We start from the raw sequence: 21,569 nt of genomic DNA on the forward strand, positions 1-21,569 counted from the left end.
TTCTATGTAGCAAGACAAGGCTTTAACTTTCACACTCCAGAACTGTCAATAAAAGCTGTTTCCAGCACACTGGTACAACAATGGCAGAGACTGAGGTCTTGCCCTTAAAGTGAAAATCATGGATCAAGCTTTAAGGATTGTTCTATTTCTACAGCTTGTGGAAAAGGACAAAAAAAAGGAAAAGTGCAAGAGAAAACAAATTACTTTTAGAAAATGAAAAAAAAAATGGGGCTGTGGTTTTACTAGAACCTGGTTTAATGGATAATGAGAAGTAACTGATCAACCAACTTCTCTCCCACCCTAAAGCTATCAGGATAACTATTGTTCAATTATGATTTCAAACATAGGGTGCAACAGTTTGTATATATAGAGACTGACCCCTGTCAGATGTGGAAGTTTTTTGCCATGATTAGATTGTCATACCCTCTCAATGAGGAATAAATCAAAGAGTGATCTCCTGCAAAGCAACCATGACAGGAGGGTGAACGGCTGCAATAAAATTTGCTTTCATACCAGAAGCCACAAAGCATTGTAAAACACTCCAAAAGTGGTCCAGTCACTAATCCTTGTGATTCTGTTTAGCTTTTTTTTTAATACCGATCTCTTCCCTCCGCTCCTGAAGGTGCTGACTCCTGGCTGGGGTACCTCTCCACAGGTGCCAGTCATTCTTCAGTACATTACCCAAGAGGTAATTCTTCACGTGTGAGCCAAGAGAGTGAGTGTTGGCAGGCTATTCAACTACAGCCGTAACCTATATCCTGACCATTGATGCTGAAGTATGTGCACTTCTAGCAGGGATTACTGAATAATAAACAAAGGCAAAGAACCCTGGATAATTTGCCCTTCTTTAACCCAGAAGTGCTGTCAGCTGTACTGACCTACCAAACCCAGCTGAAATCAGCCAACTCGGCATAGATCAAACCCCAAGCGTTTCTGGTCTGTTCACAGTTACTCATGGGGTTAACTAGCTAAGCCATCTAATCTCCATGTTTAACACATGAACTTATTGTGAAGTCTTACCCTACAGGCTGGGTGACACCATAGCTCTGGTGCCCCATGCTCCTCATTCTCCACTTTTAGCTGTTGCCATGTCCAAGGGGTCCTGTTCATGTGTAGTAGCCAGGCATCCTTAAACAGCTGTTTCGGAACAGCAATTCAACAAGTTAATGTGTACACTAAAAGCATGCTGACTTGGCCATGTAGTAGTGTGGACACAATCAGCCATTAATTAACATACTGCCCTCAACCCCAAACATCATGGCTGGGGGAAGTCGGCCAAGGTCAACACCAAACACAGGATTATATTCATAAAGTACTGAAGTGTAGCCGATTAAATAGGGTGCAGTTCCTCCATGTTACAGAGATACACCCCTTACATGTGTACAACTTGAACATGCAGAATTCTACGCATATGTCTTATTTACGGGACAACACTACAGAAATTTATTTAAAATCTGTGAATTCACCAGCTTCCTACAAATCCCAATAGAATTTGAAATCAAATGCATCTTTTCATGGCTGTTTCTAGTGCCATCAAATAGGACTTATGCTGTCACGCATGGAAAGCCAGGAAAATAGAACTGTAAACTATCTTTAAGTGTAATGCTGTAGCCCACAGATCTATAAAGCAGCCAATATATGCTTACATCAAGATTAGGGCTCTTGCCTCCATTCCACTCCCTATAATTTTTAGTGTTATTTTTGGGCATTCATTTTTAAGCAATTTTTTAAAAAATGGTTTCAATATTGTTGTCCTCAAAACTGAACAAAAAATCAGAATTAGCAACATGACTTGAGATTACGCAGTTATAGTCGGAGTGTCTGCTCTGGTCTAAAATGTTAAAATACTAACATTAGTAAAAGCAGAGCCATTCAGCCTACGGCGCCTGCTCTACCTTTTCGTTAGCCGTAGCAGTTCTTGATGTTTTTAATCCCAATTTGCTGTCCTCGCTCCAAAACCCTTAATATTTTTACTTCCCAAGTATCTACCTTGCTTTTAAACATAGAAAATATAGAAACAAAATAGGAGTAGTAGGCCATATGGCCACTCGAGTCTGCACCACCATTCAATATGATCATGGCTGATCCTCTATCTCAACACCATATTCCTGCTTTTTCCCCATACCCCTTGATGCCTTTTGTGTCTAGAAATCTATCTATCTCCCTCTTAAATATATTCAGTGACTTGGTAGAGAATTCCACAAGTTCACCACCCTCCGAGAAAACATTTCTCCTCATCTCGGTCCTAAATTTCTTACCCCGTAACCTGAGACTGTGACCTAGAATTCCCAACCAGGGAACTCAATCAATTCTCAGTTCAGTTCAGCAAAGGTTCACCAGACTGATTCCTGGGATGGCAGGACTGACTTATGAGGAGAGACTGGATCGACTGGGCCTGTATTCATTGAAGTTTAGAAGGATGAGAGGGGATCTCATAGAAGCATATAAAATTCTGACGGGATTGGACAGGTTTGATGCAGGAAGAATGTTCCCGATGATGGGGAAGGCCAGAACCAGGGGACACAGTTTAAGGATAATGGGTAAGCCATTTAGGACCGAGATGAGGAGAAACTTCTTCACCTAGAGTTGTTAACCTCTTTAATTCTCTACCACAGAGAGTTGTTGATGCCAGTTCATTAGATATATTAAAGAGGGAGTTAGATATGGCCCTTACGGCTAAAGGGATCAAGGGGTATGGCGAGAAAGCAGGAAAGGGGTACTGATATGAATGATCAGCCATGATCTTATTGAATGGTGGTGCAGACTCAAAGGGCCGAATGGCCTACTCCTGCACCTATTTTTTATGTTTCTAATTTTGCATCTAAGGCCTTCTGCAACAGTGTGCTCTGCATTCTCACACCCCTATGTGTTAAGAATTTTTTTTTTCTAGATTCACTTTTAACTGCATTATTGACCTATTCAGAATTTGCTCATTTCATTTGCTAATTCACTAATGTACAGAAAGCTTGAAACTGTTAAGAGGATTAAGTAATCGTTCTTAAAGGCTGTTTTTCCTAGTTACTGCATAGCAAGCTTTGTTGCTTGCAATCCTCATCGCAGTGCTACTGCACTAGTTGTAACTAGCCCAAACTCAAGGAGCGATAGATGGGGAACAAATGCCCCAGTATAGGAAGATGATGATACTCACCGCATTGGGTCCTCCGCAGCCTCCCAGGATCAGGATAGTTTCATGATCAATAATAATCTAAAATAAAAGTTAGAACATTTTTTTTGTTAAATTCAGGTCATTGTCCATCTGTAAATACCTCACAGAGGTTACATTACTCATGTTCTCTTGACAGCTCCTTTCCGATGCTTCTTTTAAAATATAGGGCATATTCTTTTGTGCGTACGAGCTGACCCATTTAAATCAAAGACAGAAGTGTTTTACTGTACGACCACACACTAATATTGCAAACCAGAACTCGTACGGTACCCAGGGCGTTGAAATTCTCTTACTTTAGAGATCAACGCACGGAAGTGATGTATTCAGCATACGTAATTAAACTAGAAAGAAAGAACTTGCAATTAAATAGCTCCTTTCACATCCTCAGGACATGTCAAAGTGCTTTAAAGCCAATGAAGTCCTTTTGAAGTGTCATCTTAGGCAGTCCCTCAAAGCAAGGATGACTTCCTTCCACGCCAAAAAGGAATGAGTTGACAGGTTTTTCAATGAAGGACCTAATATTCCAGATCCCAAACTACATGTTGAAGGGTGGAAGATACCTGTGTGTGGATTTTTTTAACGGGTGGTGGCCGTTGCACACCAGCCACCACACGGGCTTGACAGAGCGAGGTCTTGGTCCAGTGGCAAAGATTAACCAAGACGACTGGAGACCAGCTCTGCTGCATGGACGGAGCATGCACACATTGTCATTGTTGTAATCTAGGAAAAGCAACAACATATTGCACACAGCAAGGTCCCACAGATCCCATGAGATAATGACCAGATAATCAGTTTTTGTGATTTTAGTTGAGCGATAAATGTTGGCCAGGACACTGGGAGAACTTCTCTGCTCTTCTCTGAATACTGTGATGGGATCTTTTATGTCCTCCTGAGAGGGCAGGCATGGCCACGGTTTAACATCTCACTTGAAAGACAGCATCTCTGACAGTGTGGTGCTCCCTCAGTATTACACTGAAGCGTCAGCTTAGATTTTGTACTCAAGTCTCTGGAGTGGGACTAGAATCCATGACCTTTGATTCAGAGGCGAGAATGATACCACTGAGCCAAAGCTGACACCTTCATACATTATAGTTGCTCTATTGAGATGGAGAACAGGGCAAGGAGAAAGCACAGACAACAATCTGTTTAGCGGTAACATCTCAAAATAATGGCAATTTGTACCCATAAGTTTTTAGCAGCAATAAGACAGCACGTGCTAAACCTGAGTGATTTCACCTTTACTTACACATACGGATCAGAAAACAAGAGGCATGAAAGAATAAGAGAAACAAGAGCGCGAAGGTGAAAAGTAGAGAAAAGGCAAAAATAGAAAAGTAAATATAAGGGGCACACATTGTTGAGAATAAAACAGTAAAAGGAAACAAATTAAAGAAATTAAGTCTCACAAAGAATAATAAGAAAACCATTCCTGGCATTCTTATTGAAATGGAATGAAGTGAAACTAGGCTAAGATGGGGTCATGGTCAGGTCATTTGAGAACCCATTACATCGGCACTATCCAACTGAATGTAGGCTTTTAATTACCATCCAGTATAATGTAAATTCACAATGCCATCTCATGTCAAACACATATATTTATACTTTATATCTTCTGCCAGTTCATCACGGGTAATAAAAAATCTTCTAGTTTGCATGAGAAAAAGTCAGGAGAATAGCTTACAAGTTAACTAGGACAGCACTTTGTATCGGGGGCGGGGGAAGACAAATCCTAAATATTCCACACCCAGGTTGAATCATTTCTGCAGTTGAGTAAATATTTAACCCCAGACAGGCTTCTGATAGGCCACCAACTCTATCCACCCGTGATAAATCAGCACCACGAGCTTGGCTGACAATGGCACCAATATAAACACATCCTAAATGCATATTCCCCATTGCAACAAGAAAAAAGCAGCACAAACTGATCAACAAGCAAGGTCATCGACAGGCCTCTCTCTATCTCACCTGGGACTGCCCACCCCTTGGATGGGGCATGCTACCCGCTGTTGCCGGTTTGGACCAGGTCCATTGCTCCATATCCAGGATCCACACCTCATTGCTCCTGAATGAAAGTTAAAACAGCACAGGTCAGGACAGAAATAACTAACAAAACTTCCAAGTTCTTAAACTTTGGCACTATAAAATGCTCAACCAGACACCGTAAAATTTAAAGTACAAACAGCAAAGAAGTATATAATACGTAAAATTTAAAGTACAAACAGCAAAGAAGTATATAATACAAAGGTCACAAAAGGAAGAAGACATGGGTAAATCAGAAGAAGTGAAGGAGAAACAAAGTAATATTGGAGCAAAGTAAGTCAGGAGGATAACACTATCAACAGAATGGGATTCTGCTTAGCAAAACAAAAAGGGACTGCATTTAGAGCAATGCAACAATATCAGAGTGACAAGATCACTGGATGTCAATGGTGACAGAATGTGCACAATGTATAATGTTTGGGTGACCTGTAGTGCATCTGAATACTTACTGCACAACTTCAAGAGAATGCATCAATGCATTCAGAGTGTGGATTAGGGTTGAATCGAGGGCATTGCATCTGATCAAAAAGGTACTGAGAGGCAGCACATGCCTTTAACCTTAACCGTGATTCTGCCTACTGCCACGTTTTCTAGCTGAGATGAGGCAGCTGATCACTCAAGAGTTACATTGGTTTAAGCTGTATTCAAATATCCACTCCCTGCACAGATCTCCCAGCACAAAGTAGCCTTGAAAAGTATACCAGAAATCCTGGTATCTGTTAAAAGATTTTTAACAGCTGACATATGGATGATCTAACGCACCACCTGAAGCTGCCGGATGCAGGTTATACCTGCGATTCCTCACAAAGCAACCTCCCAATCTCAGTGGTGCCACTGGGAGCAAAGCCTAGCCATTCCACAAAGGAGAGCGATCAAAGATCAGGCCTGTCATGTCAAGCAGCTCTTGGGAACCTCTGGGAGTCAGCTCAAGAGCGGAACTGCTTATCTTTATAAACCAGAGAACAGTGCGCGCACAGCATATTTTGAGAAGGAAGCAAAATAAATACAAAATGAGGGCGGGGCATAATCTGAAGGGTGGGGACAAGCTAAATACAGGATCTCATTGTAAAAACTCAGCACTGAACGGTTTCTGCGTAAATTACCAGTAAATTCTTTAAGATATATACATACATTTGTCGAGAGCCTAGCGACCCTCCAAATACAATCATTTTGTCTCCTATTACAGAGGATGAATGGCCGGCCATCGGAGGGGGTCCATGAGTTGTTACAATACAGTTCCACCTTCAGAGAGAGAGGGAGCGAGAGAGAGAGAAGACAACATTTACACAAACGAATACGCTCATAATCCAATCCCATGTTCAGGCATACCCAAAACCACAGCAAAGGGATATTAAAAGCAATTTTCTCCAGTTGATCTCAACCGGGTCTGCAGCTAGGGTATTACAATGGTACTCAGTGTACCTAGGCTAGGAAGAGAATCAGCTCGAGTTCCAGATACTATTAAGTGAACCCTGCTGCAAATTGTGAGTTAAGACAGGTTTGGGCTCAGGTGCTCGCCATAGTTCACTGCCTGACAACACTTGCTGTTCAGCCTCACACATGAAGAATGGCCACTTAATGAGGAACTGGAAGGTGGCTGACATCCCTGGAATAAGACACAGAGCTGCCCCAACTCAAGAAGCGCTCCATTGACTGAAGATGCAGCACTTAGCTGGTACGCTATATTGTGTATCTATTACTTACACTGATCTCCTGCCAGATTAAAATCTAACTTTCTCCTCCAGTGAAGAGGTGCACAAGAAGCACCTTGGTCCCCCAGATCAGTCCGTGGTCACTAGAAGTACAAGTCCCTAAAAGAAACCAAACTGTGACAAAGTCACTCCCTGATAGACACGCTATCTCTATATATGACTGCCTGGGTTCCACACTCTATAACTGATTTTACTGTTGTGCTTAAATAAAATAATCCGGTAACTAAAAACCTCCATCCACTTATCTAATCACTGATTTGCTGAATTCCTTCAAGCGAGAGCTGGACCTGGGACAGTCATCACCTCTTAGAGGAAGGTACTGTAGGGAATTCAGGGCCAGAGAGAACTCCTGGACTAGTTTCATTTGGCTAGCTGGATGGGAGAGGAATTTCCCAGATTCTATCCCCTAAATTGGTCTGTTTTTTAAAATCTGGTTTACGCTCTCCAGAAGATCACATGGTTTTGGGTGGGATGGAGAGTATATATTGTGTCACAATTGGGTGGGACAGGGTCAATGAACCAGAGGGTCTTTATCTATCAGTCACTGTTTGTGCATGACTCCCTGATAAGACACGCCATCTCTATATATGACTTCCTGGGTTCCCTGACTCTTATAATTTATTTTCCTGTTGTGCTTAAATTAATTCGGTAACTACAGTGAAAACCTCCATCTACTTACCTAATCATGTGGGATGCTCTGTACATGACAGCACTGATTCTTTTGGCTCCAGAAAGATTCCTTGGATGCATTGCAACAGAAAAGCAAAATACTGCGGATGCTGGAAATTTGAACTAAAAACAGAAAATGGTGGCAATACTCAGGTGGTCAGGCAGCATCTGTGGCGAGAGAAACAGAGTCAGACAAACGAAAGGTCGTCGACCTGAAACGTTAACTCTGTTTCTCACTCCACAGGTGCTGCCTGGTCTGCAGAGTATTTCCAGCATTTTCTGTTAGTATCACTGGATTATTGCTGTGTAACAATTTCTTTTTACTCCAGGAAACAGCATGAAGTGGTGTTTAATGCTACACTTCCCTCAGTTTGAGTTTGTGCTTGAACACTTTTGTTAAATACATTTTTAAGCACAAAACAGGAAAAAGGAATTTGCCAAGTAAGCCAACTTGTAATTAGGCAGGCAGGATGGAGGGTTTTGCTATAGTTACTTGATTACTAGATTTATCTAAACCAGGGAAACTAGTACATGCTCTTAAATTGAATGATGTTTGGTGCAGTTCTTTCATTAAGTTCCAGCTTTAAGATGTCTCAGAAATATAGCAGTACATTAAACAATGATGAATTCTTTACCAGTTTTTGGAGGGTGAGTAGGTATGTATTTCATCAAAAAACCTCTCGGGTTGATGCAGAGGGTAGGGGCTTGGTCTGGTCCAGCCTCCAAACAACACCAGGAGGTCCTTGTACACAACTAATGTGGCTCCAGCCTTTGGAGAGGGATAGGAACCTAAAAAATGGAGGGGGGAGGGGGGAAAAAAAAAATCATGTTTCTGTGTAAAGCATCTGAACAAGCCTACAAAAAAACTCATCTAATGTACCGTGTGCTGTGAAATTACAGGTTCAATGTCTGGCCTGCGCTGAGTTTGCTGATTTCAGGGCCAGCAGTGGGGTGCTACAACTAGCATGAGCATCCCTGAACTTTTGGGAGGAGAAAGCAAGGAAAATAAAACAAAACAAAATCAGCCATGGTCCCTCTGCTCTTGGTCACTCTTCAGTGAGACCTGCTGGAAAATGTATGTGCAAACATTGAACAAGAACAGGATCCGGCGAGGCCGTGATGCTCTCCATAGTAAAATAACCTGCCCACACTCACTGTCTAGGCTGATTTAGGAAGGATAACCATCTGGGTGAGGCACAAGAGGAGACCTGTGCAACTGAACTCCAGCAAGAATCAGATCCTACAGAAGTGGAGGGGAGCAGAGAAAAGGTAAGCACATCAAGAGGAAGGGAAACAATTTCAAAAATAGAAAGAAGCGCTTTTCTATTGTACATGATTACTGCAACTCTATTTCTGTACTTGAAGCAAATCTGAGATATAACTCAGATTATTATATTTTTTTATTCATTCCCAGGGAGATGATGCCGGCAAAACTGTATTGTGTATCCAGCCTTAGCTGTCCTGAGAAGGTGGTTGTGGGATTGAACTGCTGCAGTCCTTGCGGTGATCCGTGATGGTATTACGGAACAGTGTGCGACTTGGAGGGGACGGTGTTCCCATTATAGTGTAGCTTTTGCCCTTCTTGGTGGTAGTGGGTGCGGGGCTGAGAGGTGTTATTAAAGTAGCTTTGATGAATTACTGCAGAGCATTCTGTAGATAGTACAGTGTTGGAGGGGTAGACTTTGAGCAGCAATCTAGCTGATACCTCTGTCCTGGCTGCACCCATCCAGGCCGTTGTGGTATTTAAAAGAGCCACGCTGCGCTAAAAAATATTAGAGGGAATACTGGTCAGGAGATGAGCCACTTGTTGCAAACTACCCAACCTCTTCCCTGCTCTTATGGTCACAGTATTGATATGACTAGTCTAACTAAGCTTCTGGTCAACAATAACCTCCCAAGATATTGGTGGGTGCTTCAGCAATGATGATGCCTTTGAAGGGGAGAGGGAGGTAGTTGGGCCTTTTCTTTTTTGGTATGGTCACTGTCTAGCATTTAAGTGACACAAATGTTACCTGCCACTTGACATCCCAAGGTTGGAAATTGTGCAAGTCCTATTGTAAACTGGCATGTGCTGCCCCATATTGGAGGAAGTTCTGATAAGAAACATACAGTATATTGATCATGAACAAATAACCCATTGAAGCTGTCGACAAGATGACAAGCTGGATGATTCCTGGGTAGACCAATTCAAAATTGGATTGAAAAGCTATTTACTACCTTGCGCCTTCTAAGCCATGTCACAGCCTCATTATGAAAACAGATAGACAAAAAGATGTACGTATGGCATTTCCAGAAAAGAGACAGCAGATAACATTGGTATAAAGAACCGACAGTATAACAGCCAGAGTGTCTCAATCATACTTGTAGTATTCACAGATAACACAGCCCAATCACTCATTGGCTAGTTAAAATGTATTGCATCTCTGCATCACATTACATAATTTTGCAACATAAAGAGCAATTATGATAAGGAATTTCGGTATGTACATTTTCTTTTAAATGAGTTACAGAAAAATCCTACCCCCTCCCCAATGCATACAATTAACTGATGTTTTCAGGACACCGGGAGTTTGAGATCAGGCCTACACGAGCATATTGGCAATAAGTATAAGACAGTATGCAAACTTTTGTCTATAAGACAAAATGATTGCCTGTAACATTAACTCACTCCTGGCTGGCCTTCCACATTCTACAGTACGTAAACTTGAGGTCATCCAAAGCTCAACAGCCCGTGTCCTAACTCGCACCAAGTCACGATCACCCATCACCCCTGTGCTTTCTGACCTACATTGGCCCCCGGTTAAACAACGCCTCGATTTCAAAATTCTTATCATGGTTTACAAATCATTCTATGGCCTTGCCCCTCCATATCTCTAATCTTTTTCAACCTCACAAACCCGATGTCTGCGCTCCTCAAATTCTGCCCTCTTAAACATTCCTCATTATAACTGCTCAACCATTGGTGGTCGAGCTTACAACAGTTTGGGCCCTAAGCTCTGGAACTCCCTCCCTAAACCGCTCTACCTCTCTTTCCTCCTTTAAGACGCTCCTTAAAACCAACCTCTTCAACCAAGCTTTTGGTCACCTGCCTCAATTTCTTCTTTTGTGGCTCGCTGTCAGATTTATCTGTTTTGTCCTGTAACACTGCTGTGAAGCGCTTTGGGACGTTTTACTACGTTAAAGGCGCTATATAAATAAAAGTTATTATAAAGAAGTCCTTGCATTTGTCTGTACCCATATTAAACAGCATTTGAAATAAGGTTTCTGTTAAAGAATTGTGGAAGCTGAGCTAATACAGCACTTTCACACACAATATTCACCACTCCCAATGCTCATGCATGGCAATTTCTGGTGAAACATTTGTTTGGTGCTCCCTCTCTTTTCAGATCCAAATGGATTGAAGACTGGCGCCTTACCGACACAGAGAGTACAAAATCAAACATTAGATTATTTCCAGTAACACGAGAAACAATGATGTCACTGCGTGGCTTGAGACTGCAGCAAGAGGTCCATGGACATCAATGAGAAGCACACAAAACTTACCAACCCGTGGTGAAAACGGAGTAAACTGCTGAGATCAGATAGATAAACAGCATGTAACAACTGAACATCAAGATGTTCAAATAAAAAGCTTCACTGGCTATCTGGAAAGCAAGAACATGCATGAGCTCAGCACCACTACACAGATGTTCTGCCTACGACGACCGAAACACACCTCTAAATTATATCCTAGAGACAGCAGGAAACCCCACACAGAAGGCTAATGTAGCTCACTGTTGTAGTGTGGGATTCTTTTAATCAAGCATAGGCAGCCATGACAACAGACTGGAGCTCAGTTGCCCTTTCGTGAACAAATCAAGGTCCAGTGATTGACAGCAGAGTGCCCTCATCTGCATTCTCCTTTGAGGCAAGAAACTCCTCTCAGGGTACAGAACTCTTGGTTTGTGGAAGAGCTTTTTCTTGTGATATTTATTAAACAGGTAGATAAGGGAATCCCTGAAAAATTGAAGTAATTTTTAAAATGGCATAAACTCTCCCATCAGGCATTCCCTCAACTTTAAAACTCGAAGCCTTTTCATAAATGTAACATGTGATTAGCAAGAGAATCATCTTCCGATTTCAGGTCACACTTGCACACTAATTCATTCTCAACAGATTTTTTTGGGTGGTCGGGTTGGGATGGGGTAAGGAAGAGAACTGAGGTCACACTTTTAATGCAGAAAACTCTGCTTGGGGAAGCAACAAGATGCAAAAATATGGCTTCAATTCTTTGTGGATGGAGGAAAATTGCTCTGCCATGACACAATGGCATGATTCTTCAGGGAAGAAGCCTAGCCTTATTGTTCTCCTGCTGGAATTAAAGATCTCAGTTCTGAATGACCAGAATAACTACTAACCATACAAAAGAAAAATTGATATAGTGATAATATAGAGCGCGCAAGTATGAGAATGAAAGCAAGTAAGGAGGAACCAGAATGAGTTGTGGATTGATATTCGGCTCTCCAATGGTCTGTTACTGAGAGATTTAGGGGTCCAAGTACAGAAATCACTAAAAGTTAGCGGACAGGTACAAAAAAAAGGCTTTTATCGCAAGAGGGCTGGAATACAATGGGATGGAAGTTATGTTACAGTTGTACAGAGCTTTGGTTAGACCCCATCTGGAGTCCTGCATTCAGTTCTGGTCACCACATCTCAGGAACGATATATTGGCCTCGGAGCGGGTGCAGTGCAGATTTACCAAAATGATACCAGGGTTAAAAGGGTTAAATTATGAGGGCAGGTTGCTTGGCTAGGCTTGTATTCCCTCGAGTATGAAAGATTATGGGGTGATTTAAAGTGTTTAAGATGATTAAAGGATTTAGTAAGGTAGATAGACAGAAACTATTTCCTCTGATGAAAGGGCGCATAATCTTAAAATTAGAACTAGGCCATTCAAGGGAGTTGTCAAAAAGCACTTCACAGAAAGAGTCGTCGAAATCTGGAACTCTCTCCCACAAAAAGCTGCTGAGCCTGGGGATCAACTGAAAATGTCAAAATTGAGATCAATAGATTTTGCTGCAGATACAAAGATAGGAGGAAAAGCAATGTGTGAGGAGGACACAAAAAATCTGCAAAAGGACATAGACAGGCTAAGTGAGTGGGCAAAAATTTGGCAGATGGAGTACAATGTTGGATAGTGTGAGGTTATGCACTTTGGCAGAAAAAAAAAATCGAAGAGCAAGTTATTATGTAAATGGAGAAAAATTGCAAAGTGCTGCAGTACAGCAGGACCTGGGAGTACTTCTGCATGAGATACAAAAGGTTAGTATGCAGGTACAGCAAATGATCAGGAAGGCCAATGGAATCTTGGCCTTTATTGCAAAGGGAATGGAGTATAAAAGCAGGGAAGTCTTGCTACAGTTATACAGGGTATTGATGAGGCCACACCTGGAATACTGCGTGCAGTTTTGGTTTCCATATTTACGAAAGGATATACTTGCTTTGGAGGCAGTTCAGAGAAGGTTCACTAAGTTGATTCCGGAGATGAGGGGGTTGACTTATGAGGAAAGTTTGAGGAGGTTGGGCCTATACTCATTGGAATTCAGAAGAATGAGAAGTGATCTTATCGAAACGTGTAAGATTATGAGGGGGCTTGACAAGGTGGATGCAGAGGGGATGTTTCCACTGATGGGGGAGACTAGAACTAGGGGGCATAATCTTAGAATAAGGGGCCGCCTATTTAAAACTGAGATGAGGAGGAATTTCTTCTCTCAGAGGGTTGTAAATCTGTGGAATTCGATGCCTCCGAGAGCTGCGGAAGCTGGGATATTGAATAAATTTAAGGCAGGGATAGACAGTTTCTTAACTGTAAGGGATTAAGGGGTTATGGGGAGCGGGCAGGGAAGTGGACCCGAGTCCATGATCGGATCAGCCATGATCATATTAAATGGCGGAGCAGACTCAAGGGGCCGTATGGCCTACTCCTGCTCCTATTTCTTATGTTCTTATTTTTGTTAGGCAAGGGTACTAAGGGTTATGGAACCACGGTGGGCAGATGGAGCAAGATACAGATCAGCTATGATCTAATTGAATGGCGAACAGGCTTGACGACCTTAATGGCCGCCTCCTGTTCCTATGATCCTAATAAGACAAGATCAAGTTTGATTGGCGGTTTCAGACTGAGGCCCGTCTGCTCTCTCAGATGGGCATAAAAGATCTCATGGCACTATTTCGAAGAAGAACAGGGGAGTTATCCTCGGTGGCCGGGCCAATATTTATCCTTCAATCAACATAACAAAAACAGATTATCTGGTTATCACATTGCTGTTTGTGGGAGCTTGCTGTGCACAAATTGTCTGCTGCGTTTCCTACATTACAACAGTGGCTACACTTCAAAAAGTACTTCATTGGCTGTAAAGCACGTTGGGACCTCTGATGGTTGTGAAAGGTGCTATATAAATGCAGGTCTTTTTTTAATGGTTGAATAACCTGCCGACACCCACTGTCTCGAGTCAAACCTAAAATATCTTTACTTCGGCAAGATACTGGACAGCTGCTGGCAAGTCACAACCATACTCAGGCAACAAGTGAACATCTTCAGAAAAGGGGAGAAAGTATTTAATTCCCATTGATACCGAGGTCCTAGTCCCTAAGAAATCAGATTGTGATCCTCAAAGAACCTGGAGGTAAATCAAGCAGCTGTATCACACCAGTCAGAGAAATTAGTTTCTCTTTATCTACCATATCGAGTCCCTGAATAATTTTAAATACCTCAACTAGATCACCCCCTTAACTTTCTAAACTCAAGGGAATACAAGTCAAGTATCTTCTTTGGCAGCACCTCCTAAACCCGCAACCTCTACAACCTAGAAGGACAAGGGCAGCAGGCGCATGGGAACACCACCACCTCCAAGCCACATACCATCCTGCCTTGGAAGTATATTGCCGTTCCTTCATCGCCACTGGGTCTAAATCTTGGAACTCCCTCCTTAAAAGCACTGTGGGAGTACCTTCACCACATGAACTGCAGCGGTTTAAGAGGCAGCTCACCACCACCTTCTCGAGGGCAATTAGGGATGGACAATAAATGTTGGCCTTGAATGAATAATAAAAAATTCTGGTGAATCTGCACTGTATCCCTTCCAAGGCTATTATATCTTTCCTGGGGCTCATTGCTGAAATTTGAATGCGGTACTCCAGATGGGATCTGACTAAGGCTCTGTACAACTGATGCATTACATCCTCACTTTTGAATTCCAATCCCCTGGAGATAAATACGAGAACTTCTTCCAAAAGCAGCACTTTCCACTCCTCTCTGTGCCAAGTGTATACCAGTAAATACACTAATTTCTTATCACGCTTTTCATGCATTTTAGTAACAATGTTGAGCGAATCCAGTGATCCTCGGACAGCGTCCTGGTTCAGAGGTCAGAACGTCACCTCATTCTTATTTCAAGAATTTCAAACCGATCTACATTAACGTCTGAATTGGCAACTTACCACCTCAGCCTGTGGGCACCACACATACCAACAATGTGTAAACAACAATAAATACTAACTAATTAGAAATTATTTTTTTTTTTTTTTAAATTGAGTACTGCTAAACATTTTGCACTCAGATTGCTGAACAAGACGAGTTTATGGCAACAAGTATTCTCCACATTATTTTCCTCACAATCTTCCAGATGAAGACTTTCCATCTGTTAAAATATGATGCAATACAGGTTGTATCTCTCCAGTCCGGGACTGTTTAATCTGGAATCATTCCCATCGGGGGTCATGTCCCACGTTGTTCATGGAGGTAAACAGGCCAGACAACGAAAGGGAAGGGAAGGGCAGGCGAGGATTTAGGTGCCGAGGATTGAAAAAAAAACGGAGAAATTCTGAGCGGCGAAATGCTGCGCAATAGACTTCTGTGCAGCGTATGCACAGAACGCGGCAGGGTCGTTGTGATTCCGGACTAAATGCTGCACAGTAGCCTTCTGCGTAGCAAATGCGCAAATCCAGCTTCGGGATCGGGACTCCATCTTGTCTGGAAAAGGTCAGCAAACCAGTGCGGCGAGGGAATGAGGTCGGAGTTTTGCTGCCGGAGCGTGACGGAGGCATTCAGGGGCCCCGTGCGCTGTCACCAGGACCTGGTACGTCTAGGGTCAGCGTGACCTCCCGTGGTCTGGAAAATTCTCTGATCCGGCACCGGTCAGTCCCAAGGGTTCTGGACCCGAGAGGTACAACCTGTACAATTAACTGACAAAAGACTTTTGAAAAGCCCAAATTATTTAACCTCCACTTTACAAAATTCAAAACCCATCTAGAGAATATGCAACAGCAAGTCAACATAAAATCAATACAGCATAGCATAACAACCCAATGCACCATAAAATGTGCAGCGCATCGTAAAATAAATCAATGCAGCATAAAACCCAACAGAACATGGCATAAAAACCCAATGTAGTGCAAAGTAAAACCCAACACAAAGTTTAAAACCTCAACCTAAAGTAACGCAACGTAAAACCCAAAACAGAAAATAAAAAGCAAGTTGCCGTTAAAACTCAGCCTAACAGTTAAAACCTTCATTGTAAAACCCACCACAACTGGGTATAAAAACTCAGTACAATTCAGCCGAACACCCAAAGCAAGAGGGTAAAACCCAACACAACACTCAACAGCAGCATAAAAGTAAACACGATGTTCAGAAAACCCAACACAAATTGGCATAGAAACTCAACCCAACAAAGCGCGAAAGCCAACACAGCGCAACTAAAATCTAATGCAAGGTAAAACCAAACACAGCACAACATAAAAACTCAACCTATTGCAACGTAGAACCTAGTGCAAGATAGTATAAAACGCAACACAAATCCATTGCAGCACACTGTAAAATCCAATCCAGAATAAAATACGAGAAAGCACTGTATAGAAACAACTTAATGCATTAGAAACCCTATTGCAACACAGCATAAAAACACAAGAAATTATGAAAGGGTCGTTGGGCGCCCGCCTTCCAACAGACCACATACAATTTGCACTTCAGGAACTCTTCAATTTAAGTCCAGCAGCTGGTAAGCCTTTGAAATAAAACTCAAATTCCTCTCAGAACTCCAGGATGACAATGCAATACTACAATCTACATTGCTCAAATGCTGACCAGCTACATTCCAGATGAAATCCCCATGGTCTCAAGAGGACTGGAATTATTGGATTCCCTGCAGTATGTGACTTTCCAGGCCTATACTTACTCTTAGAACCATCATTCCATCCTCAACCAGATATTCATCCAGCTCCGTTTAAGTATTTAGCATTTTCTGTTTTTGATCAGTCTGTTCCACATTAGATACAACTCTGCAGTGGGGAAAAGTCGGTCTAATGTCTAGTTTCACTTCAGAATTTTGTATTTCTGTCCTGTCGTTCCGTAATCACAATTTAAATTAAATTAACCTGATTACATCATTCGTCTTTCAGCATTTTAAAAAGACTTGTGCACATTGAAGAAAAGGTGGTTTCAGGAGAAATACAACAAGGTCAATACTGCAACTCTCCAACACGTCTACCTAAAGACGATACTCATCGTTAGTTACGGGGTTCAGTGAATACTGTACCATACAGACAAGGATGGTCCCAGGTTCAATTCCTACTCTGTGCTGAGTTAGCTGACTTTGTGCCAGCTTGGCTCAATAGTAAAAGAAAAGAGGACAACTTGCATTTATATAGTGCCTTTAGCGACCACAGGATGTCCCAAAGCACTTTACAATCAAGAAACATTTCTGAAGTGTTGGCACTGCTGTAATGTAGGAAACACGGCAGCCAATTTGCGCACAGCAAGCTCCCACAAACAGCAATGTGATAATGACCAAGTAATCTGTTTTTTAGTGATGTTGATAGAGGGCTAAATATTGGCCAGGCCACAGAGGATAACTCCCCGGCTCTTCTTCAAAATAGTGTCATGGTTTCTTTTACGTCCACCTGAGGGAGCAGATGGGGCCTCAGTTTAACATCTCATCCGAAAGCCAGCACCTTCGACAGTGCAGCACTCCCTCAGCACTGCACTGGAGTGTCAGCCTAGATTTTTGAGCTCAAATCTCTAGAGCGGGACTTCAACCCACAATCTTTGACTTAAAGGTGAGAGTGATACCCACTGAGCCACGGCTAACACAATAGCACTCTCACCTACTGAATCTGGGCCTCGAGGCCCACTAAAGGACCCAAAAATATAATCTAGGCTGACACTCAAGTGCAGCACTAAGTGAATGCTGGATTGTCGGAGTTGCCGTCTTATGGATGTGATGTTAAACGAGGGCCCAACCATCTGTTCAGGTGGATGCAACAGAACTTTTTCGAAGAGGGAGTTGTCCTGGTGGCCTGGTCAACATTCCTCCAACATACAGCACCCAAACAGATTTAACTAGTTATCTATCTCATTGCTATTCGTGGGATCTTGTTGTGTGAAACTGACTGCTGTATTTGCCTACAAAACAGTGACAATACTTCAAAAATAATTCAATAGTAGTAAAGCATTTTGCTTGAGGACATGACGGGCACTATCTAAATACAAGTGTTTTCTTCTTCCTTTGTACCACTCCTAATCGCTCTCCAGTGAACCCTGCTAGTGTGTGTGGATATCAGGCGACGACAGGAATGTCCCACACGGTTGAATATCTTGCCGTGCATGAAGAATGGCCTTGCGCAAGGTATAAGGCGGCACAGAACCATAAGCAAAAAGAATCATTGTTGCAGGGAGAGGAGGGAAGAAAACTGTCAAAAACATTTTTAAAATCAGCTACAAAGCATTATGATTAACACCCTTCTGCAATGTTCTTTCCAATGTGGTTGATTTTGCAGATATTTTTAAACTGTGAATACACACAGCATTACCAGAACTTGCTTCAAATGTTTTCAAAAATCTATCAACTGCCTAATGTTATAAAAATCCTCATTCATGCATAAAATGTTTTGAGTTATAGAATTCAACCACACAAGAGTCAGTTCAATTCTGTTCTAACTGTCCCCGATGTAAATGAAATAAAGCCCATTCCTTCTACACATTCGGGAAATACTCAGTAGGTTCGGCTGTGCTTCTGAAATTCAGGACACAGCTGGAAACCTTCACATGGATGAGATGCAGTTTTTTCTAGAATTCATCATCTCAGGTTAAGAGCTCCTCTGCGCTTTAATGTGGTTTGCGTCCCAATGAAGAACAAATATGTTATAACAAGGTGGTTTCATGTGGGGTTCTGGTTTTGCCAATTTTATTCTTTACTCTCCTGAACATGCCAATTCGTGTTGCAGAACAGGTTCCATGGGCTCCAGTGGGCCTTTGGGATGTCACCCAAGTGCCCAGTCTTCATGTTTGAGCTTAGTTGGCATGTTATTTAACTGTGAAAGGCATCATGGCCGACCCCAATCTGTCCTCACCTGGGGCCACACACTGGCAATTTTCAGCAAGAGTTGTTGGATAGTGATTAGCATCGGGAACTCTGGCTAATTTTCACTGCCCTAGCCCAAGGAGTGCTGAGACAGACAGTTGTACTCAAACTGCTGGCTGAGATCAGCTGCACTGAACCTTCCTGTCTGTATGGGCGAACAAGATCCAGTTTATTGCACTCCTCACTCAGCCATTGAGGAAGCTTGCTGTAACACTTTCAGTATACAGTGGAAGCTATTCTGCTTTGCTATTGCAGCACCATTAACAAACAGCTTTTGTTTGTTACTGATTGACATAGCCCAGTGGGGTATTAACTCTAAATTACAACCCATGCATTGACCAACAATCCATCAAGAAATGTATCCAATCCAGGCACTTCTGCTTTTAACATCTGTACAGGGCGTTGGTGAGACCACACCTAGAGTGCTGCGTACAGTTTTGGTCACCTTATTTAAGGAGGGATATAACTGAATTGGAGGCAGTTTAGAGAAGGTTGATTCTGGAGATGAAGGGGTTGTCTTATGAAGAAAGGTTGAGCAAGTTGGGCCTATACTCATTGCAGTTTAGAAGAATGAGAGGTGATCTTACTGAAACGTATAAGATTCTGATGGGGCTTGACAGGGTAGATGCAGAGAGGATGTTTCCCCTCGTGGGGGAATCTAGAACTAGGGGGCATAGTTTCAGAATCGCCCATTTAAAACGGAAATGAGGAGGAATTTCTTCTCTCAGAGGGTCATGAATCTATGGAATTCTCTACCCCAGAGAGCTGTGGAGGCTGGGTCATTGAATATATTTAAGGTGGAGATAAGACAGATTTCTGAATGATAAGAGCGTCAAGGATTATGGGGAGCGGGCAGGAAACTGGAGTTGAGGCCAAGATCAGATCAGCCATGATCATCTTACTGAATGTCGGAGCAGGCTCGAGGGGCCAAATGGCCTACTCCTATTTCTTATATTCTTATCTGACATCTCTAAGCAGACAGGCAGATTCAGTTATTTTGATCAATGTTACATTTCATTTAGATTGACACTCTTCACCACCTGTTCTAGGACATACCTGATGCCAGAGGTCGGATCCATTCTTTGCTGTTGAGGTCAAGCCGCCAGAGGTCATTGAATGCTGCATTACAACTGCTTTGAGTGCAACCCCCAAAGACGTACATGGACTGATTGGCATCATAGTAACAAGCACCTGGAATTAAAGACATGAACGGTGGGAGGCCTTGTTTCAGTGTGTGAGGGGGATAGAACGCCAACAGCTACACTGCAATAAATCTCAACTGCGACACTGATCTTATTTAACACTCTACACTATCAAATATATTGTATCCTCAAAATAGTAAATCCCATTAAACATGACTCCCAAGACACATGGTGAAAATTGTAGTGTGGGAATCAGAGATGGAAATGTGTTTACTGTTAATGATGCTGCTACCATTCCAAGTTTACAATTAACTGAGATATTAAAAATGTCTCATGTCTGCACACACTGTCAACATTTGCCATTATAAAGTTCATTGTTCACAATTATAATGGCAACTGCCTATGGAAACTGTAATTACATCCTCTTGTCAGTGGAGGCACTGCAGTGCCACCACTTGTGGAAGGGTGCAAGTACATGAGAAGTTTACAAAGGCAATTTCCAGTAAAATGTGGACAAAATCAAATTAGGACAGAATATATTATTTTTAAAAATAATTTTGTCTGCATACCCTGGTCTAACTATCTCTGCCATCTAACCTCACTTCACTTAAATACTACACTTGGTCTTGACTCTTCATAATGCAATTCCACATATTTTATATTTATATGTATTTTTTTTTAAGATGCAAAACAACCTTAAACTGGTTAATGCTTCCAAGCTACAGCCCGAAACTGACAACTCCATTGCAATCTGTAAAGTTATCTAACCGCACAATTAGCTTGGATTGATTTACTTAACAATAATTACTCTATGGTATTTAGACGGCATAACACACCTATCCTTGTAAAAGAAACTGCATAATCTTCTTAAAATAATCTGTAAAATAATTCACTAAAACTTCAGAAAATGAGTCTGTACTTATACAATTTTCACAAATAAAAATTGTGGACTAATTCTGGCTATGTCATTTCATCTTGGGATACTAAGACAAATATCTATCACTAAAGCATGTGTTATAAAAAAAAACACAAGGACTTAAATATAGGCATGTCACCTGGAGCAGGGGGCATACACTCTAGAATCCTCAAAAAAGTCAGAAATAAGTGAAGGTCTAGTTAATATTTTTTTTATAAGTTCCTTATTTTTTTTAGGAGTTTTATAACTACAGGAGCTGTACCTGAATATTGGATGAACTGAGTGGAACTCTGATTCTCAAAAAAGGAGTGCAGCATGAAAATCCAAACTAGCCAGCCCAACATTAGTGGGGGAAAATGCACGAGAGCATTTTGCGTGATGCTATCAATGTCTGTCCAAAGAAACAGTCAACATAAATTTAAAAGCAACAAAGCAATGTCTCAAATATACTGGAATTATTTTTTTGAGGAGGGAATTAAGTTGATCAATAAGGTGACTGCACTGGATGTGATCTACTCGGATTTT

General features: G+C 41.9%; 1 protein-coding gene across 3 annotated transcripts in view; it reads right to left on the reverse strand.

The window, feature by feature from the left end:
* Window positions 1-21,569, reverse strand: part of ddi2 (DNA-damage inducible protein 2) — a 79,359-nt gene that overhangs the window by 8,702 nt on the left and 49,088 nt on the right. For 2 of the 3 annotated variants that reach the window (XM_070860292.1, XM_070860289.1), the window contains 6 exons: window positions 20,043-20,177; window positions 8,223-8,376; window positions 6,338-6,448; window positions 5,132-5,228; window positions 3,149-3,205; window positions 1,021-1,137 (listed from right to left, as the gene is read on the reverse strand). In XM_070860292.1, the coding sequence (XP_070716393.1) occupies window positions 1,021-1,137; window positions 3,149-3,205; window positions 5,132-5,228; window positions 6,338-6,448; window positions 8,223-8,376; window positions 20,043-20,177 (671 nt within the window). The remainder of the gene's footprint in view (window positions 1-1,020; window positions 1,138-3,148; window positions 3,206-5,131; window positions 5,229-6,337; window positions 6,449-8,222; window positions 8,377-20,042; window positions 20,178-21,569) is intronic. The other variant, XM_070860290.1, reaches the window with a different exon arrangement.

Source organism: Pristiophorus japonicus, chromosome 18 (genome assembly GCF_044704955.1).
Source record: "Pristiophorus japonicus isolate sPriJap1 chromosome 18, sPriJap1.hap1, whole genome shotgun sequence".
In the NCBI taxonomy this organism is placed as follows: Eukaryota; Metazoa; Chordata; class Chondrichthyes; family Pristiophoridae; genus Pristiophorus; species Pristiophorus japonicus.